Source organism: Sinocyclocheilus rhinocerous, unplaced genomic scaffold (assembly GCF_001515625.1).
Source record: "Sinocyclocheilus rhinocerous isolate Xijiao unplaced genomic scaffold, SAMN03320098_v1.1 scaffold20, whole genome shotgun sequence".
NCBI lineage: Eukaryota > Metazoa > Chordata > Actinopteri > Cypriniformes > Cyprinidae > Sinocyclocheilus > Sinocyclocheilus rhinocerous.
Genome location: NW_015640468.1, coordinates 1,003,232 through 1,023,501, shown reverse-complemented (window position 1 = coordinate 1,023,501; position 20,270 = coordinate 1,003,232). Strand labels below are relative to the sequence as shown.

Below are 20,270 nucleotides of genomic sequence, written 5' to 3'. Positions count from 1 at the left end.
AAAAAAAAAAAAAAGCATGCGGACATCGAGTTGATGTACAAAAAAAAAAGAGAGAGAGAGTAAATCACTAAAATATAATAGTATATGAAAGTAATAAAAAATGAACAATGGTATATATTTTTGTTGTTTTGGTTATTTATTTAGCTAGCAAGTTTTGTGGAAACTATTGCCATTACTTAAACACAAATGGATATTAAAGCTTTTTCATTTGGGTTTTCTAAAGTATATAAAATCTGATGGAAACCAAGCAAGTGATTTGAGAAGAGGTCGATTCTTTGTAAATACAGTGTTGCTGTTAAAGCGGTTCCTTTTGGGGCTTAAAGGGATAAGAAAAGATAAAGAGCCTGTGGTTGAAAATTGCTGAGTGTGGGCGATTTTTGAAAGCAGAGACTTTCCCTAACTTGTTCCCATGTCTGCTTTTAACAGTGTGACCCAACCCTGCTGCCTGAACCAAACCATGTGATGCTCAACCACCTGTACGCCCTTTCCATCAAGGTCTGGCAGCAAACTACACACACTTTAGAAAGACACTCATAGAAAAAATTATCTAATAATGTCCACACACTCAATAATAGTTCACCCCAAAAATTAAATTTTTGTTATTTAATAACCATAATTTCAATCAATTTTTCCTTCAGTGCAACACAAAAGTAGATGTTTAACAGAATGACAGTGCTGCTGTTTTTCAGACAATGAAAGGCTGACAGGCTCCAAAAATGACAAAAGCACCATAAAAGTATCATTACTTTAATATATATGAGTGAGTAAATGATGAGTAAATGAGTTATTATTTTCGGGTGAACTATCCCTTTAATGATTTATATTTTGCATATGGTAGAGATGACCAGCATTTTCAGTTGATATCACTGATGTGCCTCTGTTTGCTCTCCTCACACAGGATGGCGTGATGGTCCTTAGTGCGACACACCGTTACAAAAAGAAGTATGTGACCACACTGCTGTACAAGCCTATATGATCTCAATCCATCAACCTATTCTCTCTGGTTTCTGCCTTATACAGTCTTATACTGCTAAATCAAAGAAAGGGACCAGACCTATCATACATCAGCAAACTCGCGTGTCTGTGTGAGTTTATATTTGTCTGTCTCTGAATGTCAGCTTCTGATCCATAAACCAGTATTTACAGTGTTTGCACAACTAATGTAATGTGTTTGCTAAATGTAAAAAATATAATTTCTTATGAAGCTTGCAGACATGCACGTGTGTGGCTTTTCAGTTTATGAATTTCAAAATGCTCCTAGATCAGGGGTGTCCAAACTCGGTCCTGGAGGGCCGGTGTCCTGAAGAGTTTAGCTCCAACCCCAATTAAACACACCTGAACCAGCTAATCAAGCTCTTACTAGGCATACTAGAAACTTAAAGGCAGGTGTGTTGAGGCAAGTTGGAGCTAAACTCTGCAGGACACCGGCCCTCCAGGACCGAGTTTGGGCAGCCCTGTCCTAGATCATTCGAAGGACATCTGTGATGTCTGTTGTCACCTTTTCTTTGAGATCTTGATTCCAGGGATGTCACTAAAAGACTTTTGAAATTTAATGTGAACATTCCCATCATATTGCTCTGGATTTAGAAATATGTGCAAATACAATGATGAACCATAATATAACTGTTGATGAATGGACCACTGTGCTAATAAAATGCACACTAAAACGTTATTTGTGTATTGTTTGTTTACATGAAACAATCACACACTGAACACTGGTAGTGTATTTCGTTGGATAAGCTATATATACTTTTTTAACTGTTCTGCTGCTTTAATGGGCTTTAGTATGAGAACTACATATCTGTCTATATGGGTATGATGCATTATGTTTGTTTTTCTTAATGCAAGGTTTTCTTTGTCACATTTTACACCGAGGTAATTGAAGGTTCTCTTGCAGAAAAAGATGGTTTCTGTAAGCAAGTCTATATTATCAAAATCCCTACACAGTTATCATGGAGACAGCTTCGGTCAGTGATAAAATAAGATTAGGGTTGGCTGAGACAGTTCTCGGTGTGTTTTTTTGTTGTGATGTTACCAGGCAACAATGTTGAAAGTCCTGCTAAACTGAATTAAATAATTGTGGTGTTTTCGTAGCAAGTGCTGTCAGTTTTGCAGAAAATCTCTGATATGCAACTCACCAGCCTGGCATGAGCCTTGAAAGCATGCTTATCAAATTTAGTGGGATGCTGTTTCGTAACTTGGAATCTATCCAAAAATATCATTACGGGGAAGATTTTAAAGAGTTTCAACAAAACAAAACAAAAAAAAATCTTTTAGATAATAGTTATAAAGAAGACTATTATGATTTAACATTACACAATACAAAATTGTGATTACAGAATATCCAACAACAGGACATTGAAGATTCTTATTTGATCTCAGCAGGATCCTTAGGCATTATGAATTTGTAATGGCACAGGATCTTACTGAGATCAAATAGGATATCCAATAGGACTGTCAAGCGAAAAAAAAAAATCTAAAAGCAAACATTTAGATACAATATTAACTCATTTAAATTCAACTTAACAGCTGATAACAGTTTCAGTTTCAAAAGTGGAGCATATGGGCAGAGAAAGAAAAATGCCACCTGTTACTTGGACTTGGCAAAATCATCTAAGTTTGCCAGCAGCTTGCTTTAATCTCTCTTACTTTGAGATACAATGTTCAGTTAAAGTATTTTTTCTTAGTCATAAAGGTATGTGACAGGTTCAATGAACAATGCAAAGTATGTAATGTACCAAACTAGTTGACAGACTGGTTGACTTAAATAACAAGCTGCTCACATGTGCAAATAAGAAAAAACTAATCCTGTCTACAAAAGGAAGGCTGTTAATTAGAGAAGAGACAGTGATTTGGCGCAAGTCATAGTGATTGGCATAGAGCTTTAGCTTGCTATAGTAGAACAAAAACACAGCGGTTGCTGCTTAAATAATTTAGCCAGAGAGGAAGCCTTTGGAAATTGGAGGTAAGTTGGTGAAATAGTCATTTTTATATTGGCTTTGTTATACTGACTTTAACATTACCATGATGATTCAAGGGTAGCATGCAAAAGTTGCCATTATTGAAAGTAATGAATTGTCTACAGTAAGATCATAAACTATAAATATCCTACATATTATTTGTCATTTATAATAAATGAAATTATATTAGAGGAAATTCTGTATTATCAACTGTGACTGAAAAGGATTTTAAACCGTTTTAGAATTTATACCACCCTGCTTTCAATGTGGCTACATTTTGATTATATAACATAAATATACAATTTTTTTTAAGTAGATAACATGTAAAGTAAACGGAGCAGCAGTGTTAAGTATGTATTTGTTAAAAGAACGTTGAATATATTCATGCTCCTGTGGTCTGAATGTGTTTTGCATCGTGTAGCGTAGATAGTTTGTCTCTTGAGAATTGTTCTTTATGTCATAGTGTTTTACTGCATCAAGAGAAAGATGTGTTTTTGTTGGCATGTGAAACCATAGGCCGTCACACCCAACCAGCCTCAGTTCTCCAACATGCCTTCATTTATTCAGAAGGCACTTTTACAGGGTGACAAGGGAGGAATGAAACTATACAACAGCACAAGCATTTCATATAGGGGACAAGAATTGTGTCCATTGTCAGAGGTAGAGCGTTGTAAGGGGTGTGATGTTTAGAGCAATGCTTCATAAGTGCAAGACAGCTTGTGAAAAGAGAGTTTGGGCTGGTATATTTTCATGTAACATTTAAAAACCAAAAATGAGAGACTTTTTTTATCCAAAGCAATACGCGCATTCTCTAAACGGATCCCCCTGGCCTTTTTGAACATGGTTAGCACTAGTTCAGATCCAGGATCTCAGGCAGGAGAGAAAAAAAGAAAAAAAAGCTGCTGCAAATTTCTAATCTTTTTTTTTTCTAATGTGTGAGAAAACAACAGTAAAACTAATAGATTTACAATAATGTACAATATGAAGTTATTTGCTTCTCACAGTGGTATGGCTGTCTATCTCACACTCGTGATCCTTACTGTGACTCTACCAACATGTAAGTATGTTATTAGCTCAGACATACTTTACTTAACAATGACATGTTGATACATTACAACTTTTATGTGAACTGATTTAAACAAAGTTTACACTTGATAACATGATTCAAAGATCCATGTTTAATTTCAAAGAGCCCAGATATATACCACCGTTCGAAAGTTTGGGGTCAGTAAAATATTTTATTAATTTTGGATCAGTCTTTTATGCTCACCAAGGCTGCATTTATTTAATTAAAAATACAGTAAAAACAGTAATATTCTGCAATATTATTACAATTTTTCATATATTTTAAAATGTAATTTATTTCTGTGATGATAAAGCTGAATTTTCAGCATCACTACTCCAGTCTTTAGTGTCACATGATACATGATTCTAATATGCTGATTTGTTGCTCAAGAAACATTTATTATTATTATCAATTTTGAAAACAGTTGTGGTGCTTAATATTTTTTATGGAAACTGATTTTTTTCAGTATTCCACGAAAGTTAAAACAAACAGCATTTATGTCAAATAGACATCTTTTGTTTTGTTCATGTTTTACTGTCACATTTGATCAATGTAATCCATCATTGCTGAAAAAAATAAGGTATTAAATACAGACCTCAAACTTTTGAATGGTAGTGTAAATAATGCAACAGATTCTAACATGCTAGCAGCTTGTTCCTGTCAATAGATTTGTTTTATTACTTAAACTGATTCAAAACCACATTTAGCACTTGACTTTAACAGTAATATCTTCTCTGTAGCACATCTGAACAGCATAAAAAACTTGCTGCAGTTCAAGGACATGATTAAGTGCACAGTACCGGACAGTTCACCACTGCTGGACTTTGCAGACTATGGCTGCTTTTGCGGTTTAGGTGGTACAGGGACGCCTGTTGACCAGCTCGATCAGTTAGTTTATTTTGTTATTTTCAGTGAGAATGTGTATATTTTATATATATATATATATATATATAATATATCACACTGTTCATTCTGAATCATTTTGTATTAATAATTATCTTTCTCTAATGACCTGGTAGGTGTTGTTTTACTCATGACGCCTGCTATGGCACAGCAATTACCCTGGAGTCCTGCTCATCATTGTTTGACGATCCCTACACAAACATATACGATTACAAGTGTGATGAGAATACCAAAACTGTCACGTGTCTGGGTGAGTGAAAATAAATCCCAGGATTTCATCCTATATTCATCCGTTTTCCAAACATTTTGTGCTAGAGCCGCGGGGACGCCGAGAGAGAGAGAGAGAGAGAGAGAAGATATAATGCATCATCAGCAACACATGAGCAAGCGTGCTGTAATCACGTGTAACATTTACACACAACAAAAGACCAAACAGACAAAAATATTTTTCCTCTGCCTTCAGAAAGAGTTTCAAGACAAGCCACACCTGAATTAGCCTAAAGGCCGGTTTCACACCGCAAGCGCGAGCGGCGCGTGAGCAGCGAGTATTCTTTCTTTCGGCGTCCATGTTAACAAATCAGTGCATTCAAACCACAGACTGGAGCAGCGCTGAAGCGATGTTTCGGCGCCGAGTCTATTTTGCTGTGTCGCTCACGCTCAATTAAAGTGACAGCACACTTTTTATGAACAAAATAAATATGATTTCACTCAAAAAGCGCTAAAATGCACAGAATAAGCATGTCTAGTATGTTTTAACAAGAATTAGAGTATATCAGAAAAGAGAATCAAAAATATGTAGAGAAGATTTACCCATTTAAGCTTGTTTTTAATTATTCCGTTATATATATATACAAACATTAAAAAAGGCACGTTCTGTTTCGAAGTTCTATTTCCACTCAAATGACATGATCGGAACTGTTTTTGTTGTTTACCACTTACAGGCGAATCCCGGCTCGAATCCCCGCGTTAAAGGAGTAGTTCACATTCAGAATGAACATTCTGTCATCATTTACTCACCTTCCACTTCCAAACCTGTATGAGTTTCTTTCTTCTGTTGAACACAAAAGAAGACATTTTGAAAAATGTAGTATCCGAACAGTTGATTGATGGACACCATTGACTTCCTATAGTATTTTTTTAACGGCTATTTATTTTCAAACTTTTTTACATTTTAATCTGGACTACAACATGCCCTATATATTGATATGTTGATTGAAAATATTTATATTTTTTATTATTCGGTCACACTTTACAATAAGGCTCCATTATTAGTTTATAAGTTAACATAAACTTATAAAGCATTTATTAATCTTAGTTAATTTCAACATTTAATAACTATTAAAATCAAAATTTATAACTGTATTATTTAATGGACCCAAGCTAACATTAACTAAAAGCTGTATTTTTTAAAGAATAATCACTTCTGTAACAAATGTAGCTATTGCTCATTGTTAATGTTAATGCATTAACTAGGTTATGATTTAATGCATTAACTGAGAGCTTATTGTAAGATGTTACCTATTGTTCTTTATAATTCTTTTGCACTTTTACACTTTAATCTGTTTGAAACATTTTATTTTATACATTTTTTGTGTATTTCTTTATTAGTTCTTCATGTTATATTAAAAAGTTATCAAGCCTATTATGACAACACAATTCAAATTAACACGTTAAATCGACAGCCATATTACGTTAATGCTAATACCGTGTCTAGCTAGCTATCTGAATAAACACTTTTGCAGAACATAGACAGAATCTTTACCAATTGAATATTCAATTTAAACTTCTTGGTTGGTTTTATGTTGTTAAAGTTAACTTTATGAAAAGAAATATGACTGTTTGTAAAAGGAAATTATTAAATTAGTTTTTTAATTATTATTTATTTCACATGGGTTTGAATCAGATTTGGTTAGATGGTCGTTTTACACCCAGATGGTGCATCTTACCCACTGACTGGACTCGGGGCAACTTAACCCTAACCCGGGGCAAACTGAGCCATGAGAACACTTTTTTTTCAAGCCATATTTTTTAGAACCCTTTGTCATAGATACATTCTGATCATTTAAAATAATCGGAATACTTTCATTAGGATAGGAAAAATACTTTCATTGTAGCCTACTTCTGCATCATTTTAACTTATCTTGAGGACCACATAAGTAAAAAATGGCTAAACCCCACTCTCCCCTATAAGTAGTAGACATTTAATTTAATATTTTACAGCATAAATCGATATTATATACTAATAAACAACTAATTTGGAGCATTTATTACATTTACTTTTACTTTTAAATTTAGTCATTTATTAATTTATATTATTTTTTAGGTTTAGGTTTTAGGTGGTTTTAATAAAATATGATGTGTTATAGATTACTAGTATCAAGACAAGTGATTATAATGGGAAATATACTTAATTACAAGAATTAAACACTGACTGTAATGTGGATTGTAATGCATCTACCTGTTAATGCAATGACCGTGAGAAAGCTGCGGAGCGGGCGGGAAAACACGGAGCGGATTAGCGGAATCAGCGGATCTTTAGCGGAGCGGGAACAGACCGCTTGAGCTGGGGTGATGGGGGGGATTGGTGAGAGGGGCAACTCAGCCAATGAGGGCAAAGGGGCAGTGGCTCTAGCCACCGGGCCACCCCCCTGTGCACGGCCCTGGTCCATGTAGATGAGCAAATAACCAAAGCCACTAGAAGGCAAGCCTGCAACCTTTAGCCAAAAAAGCATAATGGCTAATGCTAACGCTTCCGGTTTGCCAGTACTCGGAAAGGAGACCAGAGGACGTTTTTTTAATGGATGTCAATGGAGGAGAGGCTTCACTACGCTGAATAAACAGCTTTTTAGAGGAAACAGCTTATCATTTAATGAATCGACAGCCTATTGGCTAATCTCCAATATGTTTTACACTAAGCAATACTTTTGGATTGAACTATTTTTAGACACCAAAAAAAAATGCAGTTTTATAAGAGAAGTCACTGACTTTTTTCGACAGGTGGGATTCAGCAAAAGTTCCTATCACTCGGCGGCCATCTTTGAAATGACTCTCGGGCATACAAGTGCTGCTCCTGTCTTTTTGAATGGGGAAATATCAATTTCTCCAAAACTGTTCGCCAAGCTTAAAATTAAAAATCACCAATGAAATCTGACAATAACTGTCTCATAAATGTTGTTTCTTTTGCTCAAATAGCCTTAAAAAGCCTATTTTTCAGGCTAGACCAGCCAGTGCGCATGAGCGCATGTCTCAGAACGCTGCAGTGACGATCTTACTTTACCGATTAGCAATTGGCTCTTTTACTCAGAAGGTGGGGCTTCGTTCTATAGAGCGGCCATATTGAGCATTGCATTTTTCCCCATTCAAAACTATACGAGTGACACGTCTTGGGTATTCTATAGTCTTCAGTTTACGGCATTTCTCTATGGTATCCGTAAACGGGGATTGAGTGTCGCACAACTCTGAATGAAATTCAATGACATCAAGGCTGTAATGTGATTGGTTATTAAGGCACATGTGATCCAAATTGACTGTTAGGCTTTCTCCAATAGTAAGTAATACAGACCCTCTCATCTCCCTATAGTAAGACAATCTCTGAAATAACGCTTGCGGTGTGAAACAGGCGAACTGTTGTACATCTGCGAACAAGTGGCGTTTCTTTCTAAATTAATCAATGTTGCTGTACGAATTGGTTGAGTGAATGAATCAATGACTCACTCAAAATTCCTGACTGAATCAGTGTTGTTGAACGGTCGATTCAAATAGCTCACTCGTAAAGATAGTAGCCTACACCTACTGACATAACTATAACTGCAGAAAACCTCATTGAAAATCCCAACAATTAATACAAAAACTGACAGCCTGTTTGGAACAAACACAGACAAGTGTAGGATACAATCAATGGAACAGAACTAACTGTTGTATAATTTACACAACCTGTCTAAAATAACTAAATAGGTTTTTTAATAAGTACAGAAAAATAATGATAAACAAAAAAATGTATTAAAGTTCAAACTTATATTAAATGCAATTAGTTAACCATTAATATGCTTTTTTGAGCCACTTAGGACATAAGTACATCTTCTTTTAAGTGTACAAAAGTGTGTTATTAAACAGTCATGATATTCTTTTTAAGTACGCCTTTTATTTCATTAGTGTTTTTATCTTCAAATAAGAGCTGAAGTACACTACAAGGGCGCATTCAATACAATTAAACACACTCCTTTACACAACTTCTCTTTTTCTCTTTCAGACAGTAATGATGAGTGTGATATGTTCGTCTGCCAGTGTGACAAGACTGCAGCGGAGTGTTTTGCTCAAGCACCTTATAACGCCTCCAATAATCATCTGTCCTCGAGTGTTTGCAGCTCAGCTTCCAAAGACATCAGCAGCTTTCTCATCACTCTTACTGCATTCATCGTCACTCTCACACCACTATATAGCAACAAAATAGCCTGTAATAAGTGAAATGTGCATGTACAGAACATAATTGTGTTATTTGCTGTCATTTTGGTCATTAAAAAAAACAACACACACACTTTTGTGTGCTGACAGCTGTTTTGCAATTTCTTCCAAGTCTTATTAAATTCTCATGATTTTTTGAGAAAACTGAATTCTTGTACCAGCTGTGCAAATTGCAAACATATGCTGACGTTCCCAAAGATCAAAACACACACACACACACACACACACACACAAACGTAGATAAGTGTACATAAACACACTCAACAATCTCAGCAACTGTAAGTTTGGGCGCTTGTGTGTGTACATGTAGTGACGTGATGTGTGGCCAAGTGTGTCCCATACTCAGAATTTGTGCTCTGCATTTATCCCATCCAAGTGTGCACACACAGCAGTGAGTAGTGAACAAACACACACACACACACCCGGAGCAGTGGGCAGCCATTTTTGCTGCATCGCCCGGGGAGTAGTTGGGGCTTTGCTCAAAGGTCTCACCTCAGTCGTGGTATTGAGGGTGGAAGAGAACACTGGTCATTCACTCCCCCCACCTACAATCCCTGTTGGTATCAAGACTCGAACCCGCAACCTTTAGGTTACAAGTCCAAGACTCTCTAACCATTAGGCCATGACTGCCCCATGTATGTGCATTTGTTTGTAATTCACAAAGTTATATATATATATATATACTGTATGTTCTACTATTCAACTTCATTCATTTAACTTATAGATATATTGAATATAATTCACATCATTTATTCGTTTATTTGTTATTTTTTATTCATTTATTTGTTAGTCAGTACAATAATTGAACTAATAACTTGCTCATTACATAAAATATGTAATGAGAATGCCTTAACAGAACTTAAAGGGATACTCCAACAAAAAATAAATAAATAAATAAATTCTGTCATCATTTACCCTTTAATGTTGTTCCGAAAAAAGCTTTGTGTCTTCTGTACAACACAGAAGATATTTTGAGCATTTTTTTTTTCTCCATACAATTAAATGCAATGAGCTCCTTTTTGTGTTCTGTAGAAGTAAGAAAGTCATACAGGTTTGGAACAACATGAGGCTGTGGAATGACAGAATTTCTTTAAACAAGACCTAAAGTCGGAAAACTGTCCATGCTAAAAAGATTGTAGAGTAAAATTAGCTTTGGGAAGTGCGGAGAGTGTTGCAACACATTTTGTTTCGATGTCTGTGACTTTGTGTTATGGTTGTTTTGCTTAAACGTTCATATAATATTCCAATTGTAAACTGAAAACTACATCTTGTCCCTAAACTGTGCAAATTAATGTTAAAAAAACAGTGCTGTGACTACCAGGGTGGATTGTAATCCATGAAAACATGGATGCCCAGCCCATTTACATTTTATGTTTTGTATTTACATTTTGTACTCTGATAATCAAATTTTGATTCTCTAAATAATCATTTTAAAATACCTAAAGTAATTGGTCATAAAACTAACTGTGTTACAACAGACCTCCCTGGTCTTTACAAGGTCACAAGTATGAAACACTGGATGAAGCACAAACAAACCAGTCATATAAAACTGCTATACACCTCTCATAAATATTTTGTAAGGCAAATGGTGAATTAAAGATTTTATGAGATTAATTTTGGTCATAGTGTATGGTGCTTCTATTGACTAGTGAAGCTTGCACTATATGTGTGTGCAAAAAAAACTCATAAATATATGATAAAAATGGTTCTTATGTACTATATTCCTAAAATTTAAAATAATTTTTGGTAAGTACAGAACAGTTGTTGATTAAGATAACTGTTACATACCATTTAGATTTTATTTCATCATTAGATTGCTAATCAGTATGAAGCACTGATAAACTATCACTGTTTAACAGTGCTGGCGACTCTAGACTACCGCGCGCTGTGGCAGTTCAGGGCTATGATCCTCTGTAACATCCCTGATAGCTGGCCTGCACTGGATTATGCAGACTATGGATGCTACTGTGGAAAGGGAGGCTCAGGCACACCGGTGGATGAACTGGACAGGTCAGATTTATACCCGTTACAGAGACACTGAATGACTCATTTGAATCAGTTTTGTCAGTCACACTTCAGCCTTCTCAAGCTGAGTTTAGTGCATAGTTTATAAATGTTCAAAGCTGCATGTTGCACAATTTAATTTATTTTTGTAGGCAGTATGCATTGCAAAAAATAAAATAAAATAAAAAAATAATACTACTACAGTCAAATAGTTTTAAACCTTAACGTTTTAAGGAGATGTTTCAGAAAAATCTCGGCACAATAGTAATGTGAATATTAATTAAGTGCCTTATGAATATTAAATATGTATCAATGAACAATTTATCCATAGAAGCTAGCTACATTTTTTGTTTTTCCACAGCAGCCAAGCAACACAAATATCCTAAAATATAATAATTATTGATCAAAAGGTGAATGCGACAAACTTTCGAATCATGTCTACTGCATTCTCTATCCCTCTAGGTGCTGTGAGGTGCATGATCGGTGTTATTCTGACTCATGGCAACATGAAGACTGCTGGGGTATCTTAGACAACCCCTACACTGAAGTCTATTCATTCTCATGTGACAAAGAGGCAATGAAAGTCACCTGCAATGGTAAGATGCTACACGCAGTAGGACAGACTGTACTAAAGAAGACTATATCTACAAGCTATGTTAGTAACTGAGACCTGAACTGCATCTGGATTGTGGCACATATTTAGACTAGACTGTTGTCTTTTATTTCTTGCAGCTGACAAGAATCGGCCCTGTGAGATGTTCATCTGTGAATGTGACAGAAAAGCAGCCGAATGCTTTGCACAAGCAGGTTACAACCCAGAACACGAGCACTATCCTAGTGAAAACTGCAAATGAACTGAAACTCGATAAAGGTTTAAGACTGTCTCTCAAGTCTCATTAAAGATAGCAATGGCATATCATCTAACAGTTTATTTTTGTTCATGCCAACTTTTTTACACCAAATACACCAAATACTGTTCTTTTTAGCAGCATCATATGACCCCTTTAAACTTATTATATATTCTCTAAAAAAAGTCATATTATTCTTATCTATCTGCAATTTTTACCTTTAAAAAACTAAGATACTGATTCAGAAAATTATTGTTGTTGTTTAAACAGGTTAAGTACATTTATATGCGATTATTGACAAATAATCGTAATATAACATACTTAAAGTGTTAAAAAAAATAAAGTATTAAAAAAAAAAGTTTTAATCCTGTATGGATACTAGTCTGTCACATTTATTTTTGAAATAATAATATTTTATGTAGTACATGCACACTGTAAAAAATAATTTTCTTCAGTCTTGTTTTCTAATAAAAACATCTGAAAGTCCATAATTTCACCTGAGAAGCAAAATTTCCTTAGAAATGAATATTAAGAGAGACTTTGTCTTGAAGTAATGTTAGTTTTGTCTTACTAATTGTTTTAAGCATAACTCTAACTTAAATGTTCTGCTTTGTGCTTAAATTGTACTTAAAGTGAAATTGTGTTATTTGCTGTCATTTTGGTCATTCAAAAAAAATAAAAAAACACTTTTGTGTGCTGACAGCTGTTTTGCAACTTTTTCCAAGCCTTATGAAATTCTGCTTTTTCGAGAAAACTGAATTCTTGTACCAGCTGTGCAAATTGAAAACACATGCTGATGTTCCCAAAGATCAAAACACACACACACACACACACACACGTAGATAAGTATATGTAAATACACTCAACTTGCACAAAACTGTAACAATCCCAGCAACTGTACGTTTGGCCGCTTGTGTGTGTACATGCATGCGCATTTATTAACATATGTTACGTGTAAAATTCACAAAGTTAGCTTATCAATGTGCCCCGCCCATCAAGGTTATATAAATAAGTTATAGACCTATAAATAATTGGCCAATACCTGTTTATTCAGTCTTCACCATGAACACCTTCCTGTCTGTCGTGATCCTGAGTGTGAGTCTGCCCACCTGTGAGTATACTTAGATATGTTCTACTATTCAACTCCAGCTTATTGTTTTAATTTATTATATTTTATTATGTATGCAAAGCAAATGTTTAACATATAGAGATACTGAATATAATTTGCAAAAAAACATTTATTTATTAGTCAGTCCAATAATTGAACTATTAACTAATAAACGTACATATTTTATTAGATAAAATATGTTATGAGAATACTGTAAGGTATACTCCGTTATTATTGGTCATTAAACCTGATTGGTTAAACTGGTTGTGTTTCAACTGATCCTGTGCTCCCTGGACTCTACAAGTTCACCAGTGTACTGACCACTGGATGAAGTAGAAACAAACCAGTCATATGAAACTGCTATACACATTTCAAAAATATTTTATAAAGGTGATGATACACGGGGCAACTTTTTTGAGCAATGTTGCTTGGGCACTTTCCCATTGAGAACGGGCAACAAATTTCTATCTGGATACTTTAGATCGGCTGTGGGCCCTGTGTCTCACCTGGTTGCCCGTTGACAGCAACATTGCTCAAAAAGTTGCCCTGTGTATCATAGGCTTGAGACAGATGGTGAATTAAAAATTGTATTAGATTAATTTTGGTCATAAACATATAGTGTATGCTGCTTCTATTGAATAGTGCAGTTTGCAGTGCACTATGAATGGTGTCAGAAACAAATCAGCCAATTTAATGGTACAGTAGACCCAAAACTTAACACTCTGTCATCCTTCATCAATGCCATTTTAAACCTGTGTGACTTACCTGCATAACTGTATCTGACTATCTGTCGAACAGATTTGTTGAACAGTGGATTTTCTTCTAAAGAATATACCCTGGCCACTCCTTCCATATAATGACAAAAGCTGTCAAGATTCAAAAAGGATGCACAAAATTGTAATTATAAACTAAAAGTGGTTCATATGTACTATATTCTAAATCTTCGGAAGCATTTTGTCTTTTTTAGACAGTTTGGTAAGTACAGAACAGTTGTTGATTAAGATAGTTGTTTACATAACATTTTGATTTTATTTCATCATTAGATTGCTAATCAGTATGAAGCACTGAAGAGGCAATGAAAGTCACCTGCAATGGTAAGATGCTACACGCAGTAGGACAGACTGTACTAAAGAAGACTATATCTACAAGCTCTGTTAGTAATTGAGACCTGAACTGCATCTGGATTGTGGCACATATCTAGACTAGACTGTTGTTTTTTGTTTCTTGCAGCTGACAAGAATCGGCCCTGTGAGATGTTCATCTGTGAATGTGACAGAAAAGCAGCCGAATGCTTTGCACAAGCAGGTTACAACCCAGAACACGAGCACTATCCTAGTGAAAACTGCAAATGAACTGAAACTCGATAAAGGTTTAAGACTGTCCCTCAAGTCTCATTAAAGATAGCAATGGTATATCATCTAACAGTTTATTTTTGTTCATGCCAACCGATATTTAATTCATAGCAGACACTCTTTAATGGTATATGCAAATTCATGTGATTAAAATTCTATATTCTATATATTCTATTCTATTCTATCTACCTTGTTTAAAAAGACAGATACTGATTCAAAAAATTATTTTTGTAGCTTAAGCAGGTTACGTACATTTATATGCAATTATTGACACAGAATAGTAATATAACTTCTTATAAATTAAACAAACATACTTAAAGTATTTAAAACAAGTAAAGTATTTAAAAAAATTACTTGTAATCCTGTATGGATACTAGTCTGTAACATTTATTTTTGAAATAATATTTTATGTAGTACACACTGTAAAAATAATTTTCTTCAGTCTTGGTTTCTAATACCTGAGAAGCAAAATGTCCTTATATATTAAGAGAGACTTTATCTTGAAGTAAAGTTAATTTTGTCTTACCCCATTGGTAATTTGTTTTAAGCATAAATCTAACTTAAATGTTCTGCTTTGTGCTTAAATTTAGGGAAAAAATTCAACTTCAAATTCAAGGAATATCCTCTGACAAGTCTATTATCTACAATTTTGTTCTCAAATAATGATATCTTGTTTTAAGGAAGTTTAGATATTTTTATTGGAAAAAGAGACAAAAGCCCAGCTTAAGGAAGTGATTTAGTAAGTGATTTTGGAGGTTAGTTGATGTTTGTCAGTGGCTCTTGGGTTTGCCCTCACAGATGTAAGGGAAAGAAAGCGTACAGTCCGCATCATTCCACAGCCTGCGTCTGTCCACAGTTATCCGAGCGTGAAGCTGCCCACAATCCTCACCATTCACACGGACATCCCAGTCATCTGGTTGACCTACATCCCAGTGGCTGAAACAGACATCTGTAGTTAGATTAAACATCTTGGAGTTTTTCCCGATTGACCTCCTCTCATTATTTTATATGGGTTCTTACTGTTCAGTAGTACTATAGTCTGTTCCATCTACCCAGCTCCATTGTCCCTCTTTTTTCTCAACAAGCCCGATCCAGTAGCTCTCAGACAACTTCACGATTGAAGACAGGAAGTCCTGGTTTAAAAAGAGACAAAACTCCAACCTCAAATTAGACACCCACAAATTATTGTGATGCAGTGTGTTGCTGTCTTACAAGCTCAGCCAGGTCATTGACAACCACTAAGTGTGATCCTTTCTCCACACATTTTTTCTCAGCAATTTGCCAGCTCTTCTTTGTTAAAGACTGAAAGTAGCACGAGTCTTCATAAAACACCCAGTCTTCCTGACAGGGACCTGTACAAACACATATGATAAAAATAATTCTGAAATCAGGCAGGTTTCCAAGTCCAATATAAACAATTTGCTAAGAAGTAAAGATCAGGACATATAGTGGGATCCAAAAGTCTGAGTCCACATCGAAAATCTGGGATTCATTATTTAATTTAAACCTGGAAATAAACAGAAAGTTTTTTTTTTTTTAAATGTTAAACAATTCTTTTTTAATGTAACATGAATAAAGAGGAAGACGTTTCCGCACTATTTCTAGGTCACTAATCAAATAAGTACATCTGTGACACTGATCATGTGACTCTGATCAAGCTCAAGATGTTCTTTGGATGATTTCAAATTCTGGAGAAAATGATCATCAGGTTTGACACAAACTTGTGGAGTTCATGAGGTTCAAGTGCTGAGAAACTAAATTCAGCTGTTTACTCAAACTGTTAAGCTAATTATATATTTTGTAATGATATTTTATTATTATTAAATTACATAAATGGAAAGCTTAGTAGCATTTTCACTAGTGGTCTCAGACTTTGGACCTCACTGCAAGTCATGAGGAGCCTCACCTTGCACCGGCATCACATGCTCAGAGAAGTAAGCATTTTCTGGGAGGAAAAGATTAATAAATTAATTCGAAAAATGACGACAAAATAATATTACAGGTAGTTTTAGTATAGTTTATATATGGATACACCTACACAAAAATTTTATCTAACAAAAGACAGAAAAAATGGTCTTTACTTACCAAATTGCAGAGTTTTGGGGGCCTCAAGGGTCTTCAGAGAAAGTCTAAGATCAGTGACATCTTGGCTGACCTGAGAGACTTTGAAGAATCATAATCAAAAACAAACTCTATGGTAAAAAAATCGCATCGAGTGGGATCCAACAGGTTTTGCTAAATTTGACATCAACAAATTAGTGGGGTGGAAGAAAAGTGCAGGCAACATACTTTTAATTCCTACAGCCAGCGTCAGTATAAACACATAAAGGACAAGAGCGCCATATAGTATGTACATCTTTCTGTTCTGTCTACCTGTAGGAAAGAAGAAATAAGTTGAAATGTAAGAAAATGGAACAAACTGAAACTGCATTTTGAATTATCATGGAGTGTCAGAATCCATTTAAAGGTGGGGTGATTTCTGGTAGCCAATGTTGACATTTGAAATCACCAAAACAAACACGCCCCCACCCCAAAAGGGTCTCGCCCCTATTTTGATAGCTCCGCCCCACACATACGTACGCAACCCAGGCAACGATTAGTTCTGTGAAACAAATTAAAACCATTTAAAGGTGGGGTAAGTGATTTCTGGTAGCCAATGTTGATATTTCAAATCACCAAAATAAACACCCCCTACCCGAAAAGGGTCTCGCCCCTATTTTGATAGCTCCGCCCCACACATACGTACGCAACCCAGGCAACGATTAGTTCTGTGAAACAAATTAAAACCAATGTTGCACCGTGTCTACACCGGACGCGAGCGGCGCGTCTATAATACTATAGAACTCATTATAATCAGTGATGCTGTCTACACTGGATGCGGCGCAGCGCGGCGCTATGGTCTACACTGCATGTGGCGCGGCACGACACGACAAATCCCCGACAGAAAACTGCTGCTGCGTTCTATTCATGACGTATTGACACAAATTTCAAATGATTTTCAACGGTAGATTTGTCGCCTCTCTCCTCTGCTTCATGAGTAGACACGCCCCTTACTGCTGATTGGTTACAAGTTTGTTTTGGTACTCGGCCCGAAAAAGCGTTTTTTTAAAAATACATACCCCCACCTTTAACAAACAAGGATTTACTATGGTATTTCACCGCCTTATCTGGTTACTAGAAATGTTAGTTTTTCTTAGTAAGGTGTCGGGATTTATTCTTAATTTTGAGTTAAAATTTTCTCCAAAACAGTTTAACAATAATATACAAACATTCCTTTCATAAAATGAAAAAAATAATCTCTCACCTGATTCATGTAATAACTTTTGGCCCGTATGATTAATTTCTGCCTCAGATGTGGTAAACCGGTCATATGATACAGATTCCATGTCTGAGGAATAAAAGCAGGTTGTATTTACATCAAATTTTGGGAGTTTTGTTTCAACATCGAAATATTGAGGTGTAAATAAAGAGAGTAAATGTACTAAACGCAAGGTTTCAAGGTCATGCGACGAACAGTTGAATATTAACCTCTAGACTGACAAACTACATCTGAACTTCATCCATCACAAACATGGAGAAGAGCAAATGAAAATGTCTGTTCAGTTCAAAAACACAGAATGCCAGGACTTCTGTACATCAGAGATACTGTCAAAATACACAAAACCATATCAAAGAGACAACAAACATATTTTTGCAAGATCATTAAAATTTTTTAAACATTCTCATTACCAAATCAAATTAGGACTTTACTATGAAGCACCATACATTAAAATGCTCTCATGTGAAAAAAGAAAAAAAAAATCTAAATGTCAAGTGCAGTGAATCTTACCGTTTAAAGTGACTGTTTCTGTTGGCTCTCACTCCTTGTCTGCGGTCAGTGTCCTGATGGCTGTTCTCTGTCATTCTGTCCTTACGCAACGGCTCCTAACCATTTCCAAGAGCGGAATCAACAGTCCTAACATCCTATTGGACTATTTGTAACATTGGAACCTCACGTGTGTGAAATAGCAAAATATTATTCAGTCAAGAAATGACCGTAGTCAACTCATATACGAAATCCACTTGTTTGACCTACATGTTATACTAAGTGTTTAGATATTAATAAGTTATTTGAATACAGCTGGACACATACACTACCGTTCAAAAGAAATTTGAAAGAAACTAATACTATCCAGCAAGGATGCACTTAAAGTGACAGTAAAGACATTTAGAATGTTACAAAAGCTCTGTTGAACTTTCTATTAATAATTTTAAAAAAATACAATACATAATAAAAAACTAATACATACTTGGCATACATCATTCGTATGTTACATGTATAAATGAACAGTTGAATAATGTGTGTGTGTGTATATATATATATATATATATATATATAAATAAATAAATGCATATACATACACACACACACACACACATTATATATTATATATATATATATATATTAATTTAAGTAGACTGGTTTTGATTCATTTAAGTAGATTCACTGAAGTCCCCATCCTAACATCTACACATGCAGCTCGTCTGTCTCACCACCAGAAGTCAGCATCACCTCAAATCTAACCCTGGATTTTGATTAATTACATAACTAATTATCATTGCTTAATAATTAAACTACTGTGTCTTTGCAAGATACATTATAAATTACACTTTAATTAATTTTTTTTTTTTTTTAAGTGAGATACTCATGTTTTTACTCATATATTAAACCAGTGTGCAAAAGACTTCCCAGTTTATATAACACCTAGGACTATTATGCAGACTGGGAAACCTTTTGCACACTGGTTTAAAAGGTAATATATACAGCAATAATAATAATAATAATAATAATAACAATATCTCTTCAATTAAATTGGGCCAAAAATGAGATAAACAAATTATTAATTTTAGTGAAAATTTTACTTAATTGGATGTCTTCGTATAACAGGACTGTACACTGGAACACTATAAACAGTGACTTATGAATAGCAAAAGTACATTAAATATGCATCAGTCAGGCAAGTACAGTTTACAAACAAAAAGAGGACATCTACAAACATCTAACAATGTCAGAAGGAGCATGTCCAGAGCATGATTTTAAGAGAACAGTCTAATGCAGTTGATGTGATGGCAAAGTGTCCTACCACATGCCTTTCTCTAGTTTGCGTTCACAAATGTGATACTGTTCACTGTGACAGTCAGCATCATGCATCAGCTTTCGATGCACTGTGTCAGATCCTTTTAAGTGGGCGCAGGACTCAATATCCCAATGAGCAGGTTCATTTTCATCCCAGAAACTGAAAAGAACACAAAACACAATGAATAATTCAGAAGAAGTAATGATCTGGTTGGTATGTTATGCAGTATCACTTTTACAGATAACCTAAAACACATGCTTATAATGTATGACAATGATTTCTTACTGTGGAGTTGAATGATAATTATCTCCGTTAACCCAGAACGTCTCGGTTACGTATGTAACCCTCGTTCCCTGAAGGAGGGAACGGAGACGTCACGTCGGATGACCGACGAATTGGGATCTCGCTTAGAGGGACCAATCTACTTCGAGTGTAAACTAAACGAGCCAAT

At 35.2% G+C, this 20,270-nt stretch overlaps 5 protein-coding genes across 8 annotated transcripts in view; 3 read left to right on the top strand and 2 right to left on the bottom strand.

Moving 5' to 3' along the window:
- Nucleotides 1-1,215, top strand: part of prkab1b (protein kinase, AMP-activated, beta 1 non-catalytic subunit, b) — a 7,024-nt gene extending 5,809 nt beyond the window's left edge. For both annotated transcript variants that reach the window (XM_016569225.1, XM_016569226.1), the window contains exons 7-8: nt 427-495; nt 899-1,215. In XM_016569225.1, coding sequence (XP_016424711.1) covers nt 427-495; nt 899-976 — 147 coding nt within the window. In that variant the 3' untranslated portion in view covers nt 977-1,215. The remainder of the gene's footprint in view (nt 1-426; nt 496-898) is intronic.
- Nucleotides 1,216-1,809: 594 nt separating this feature from the next.
- Nucleotides 1,810-9,456, top strand: LOC107753148 (phospholipase A2-like). Its single transcript, XM_016569271.1, has 4 exons — nt 1,810-1,813; nt 4,767-4,914; nt 5,046-5,179; nt 9,179-9,456. Exons 1-4 carry the CDS (start codon nt 1,810-1,812, stop codon nt 9,391-9,393), a joined length of 501 nt encoding a protein of 166 aa, XP_016424757.1. The 3' UTR covers nt 9,394-9,456.
- Nucleotides 9,457-10,734: 1,278 nt separating this feature from the next.
- LOC107753147 (phospholipase A2, minor isoenzyme-like) lies at nt 10,735-12,270 on the top strand. Its single transcript, XM_016569270.1, has 4 exons — nt 10,735-10,767; nt 11,204-11,400; nt 11,857-11,990; nt 12,127-12,270. Exons 1-4 carry the CDS (start codon nt 10,735-10,737, stop codon nt 12,246-12,248), a joined length of 486 nt encoding a protein of 161 aa, XP_016424756.1. The 3' UTR covers nt 12,249-12,270.
- Nucleotides 12,271-15,375: 3,105 nt separating this feature from the next.
- Nucleotides 15,376-18,650, bottom strand: asgrl1 (asialoglycoprotein receptor-like 1). Of its 3 annotated transcripts, none has more exons than XM_016569293.1 (9): nt 18,532-18,650; nt 18,231-18,347; nt 18,007-18,090; nt 16,992-17,075; nt 16,788-16,865; nt 16,609-16,647; nt 15,915-16,054; nt 15,723-15,835; nt 15,376-15,638 (listed from the first exon to the last, which is right to left on the bottom strand). In XM_016569293.1, the coding sequence occupies exons 3-9, from the start codon at nt 18,086-18,088 to the stop codon at nt 15,473-15,475; spliced, it is 702 nt and encodes a 233-aa protein (XP_016424779.1). In that variant the 5' UTR covers nt 18,089-18,090; nt 18,231-18,347; nt 18,532-18,650; the 3' UTR covers nt 15,376-15,472. The 3 variants fall into 3 exon arrangements, with proteins under 3 accessions (XP_016424779.1, XP_016424780.1, XP_016424781.1); XM_016569294.1 differs by having other exon boundaries at nt 18,231-18,331; XM_016569295.1 differs by lacking the exon at nt 18,231-18,347.
- Nucleotides 18,651-19,603: 953 nt separating this feature from the next.
- The window catches only part of LOC107753113 (C-type lectin domain family 4 member E-like), an 8,861-nt gene continuing 8,194 nt past the window's right edge, over nt 19,604-20,270 (bottom strand). Inside the window, exons 8-9 of the mRNA XM_016569223.1 lie at nt 20,105-20,164; nt 19,604-19,978 (exon numbers count right to left, since the gene is read on the bottom strand). Coding sequence (XP_016424709.1) covers nt 19,822-19,978; nt 20,105-20,164 — 217 coding nt within the window. The 3' untranslated portion in view covers nt 19,604-19,821. The remainder of the gene's footprint in view (nt 19,979-20,104; nt 20,165-20,270) is intronic.

Excerpts from the sequence above, each read along its gene's own strand:
- LOC107753148 (XM_016569271.1), top strand. Across the intron at positions 4,915-5,045 it reads CCTGTTGACCAGCTCGATCA|GTGTTGTTTTACTCATGACG; the intron begins GTTAGTTTATTT and ends ATGACCTGGTAG. Across the intron at positions 5,180-9,178 it reads CAAAACTGTCACGTGTCTGG|ACAGTAATGATGAGTGTGAT; the intron begins GTGAGTGAAAAT and ends TTTCTCTTTCAG.
- LOC107753147 (XM_016569270.1), top strand. The coding sequence starts at position 10,735 with ATGGATGCCCAGCCCATTTACATTTTATGTTTT. Across the intron at positions 11,401-11,856 it reads CCGGTGGATGAACTGGACAG|GTGCTGTGAGGTGCATGATC; the intron begins GTCAGATTTATA and ends CTATCCCTCTAG. Across the intron at positions 11,991-12,126 it reads AATGAAAGTCACCTGCAATG|CTGACAAGAATCGGCCCTGT; the intron begins GTAAGATGCTAC and ends TATTTCTTGCAG.
- asgrl1 (XM_016569293.1), bottom strand. The coding sequence starts at position 18,088 with ATGGAATCTGTATCATATGACCGGTTTACCACATCTGAGGCAGAAATT. Across the intron at positions 17,076-18,006 it reads AAAGTTATTACATGAATCAG|GTAGACAGAACAGAAAGATG; the intron begins GTGAGAGATTAT and ends TCTTTCCTACAG. Across the intron at positions 16,648-16,787 it reads CCCCAAAACTCTGCAATTTG|AAAATGCTTACTTCTCTGAG; the intron begins GTAAGTAAAGAC and ends TTTTCCTCCCAG.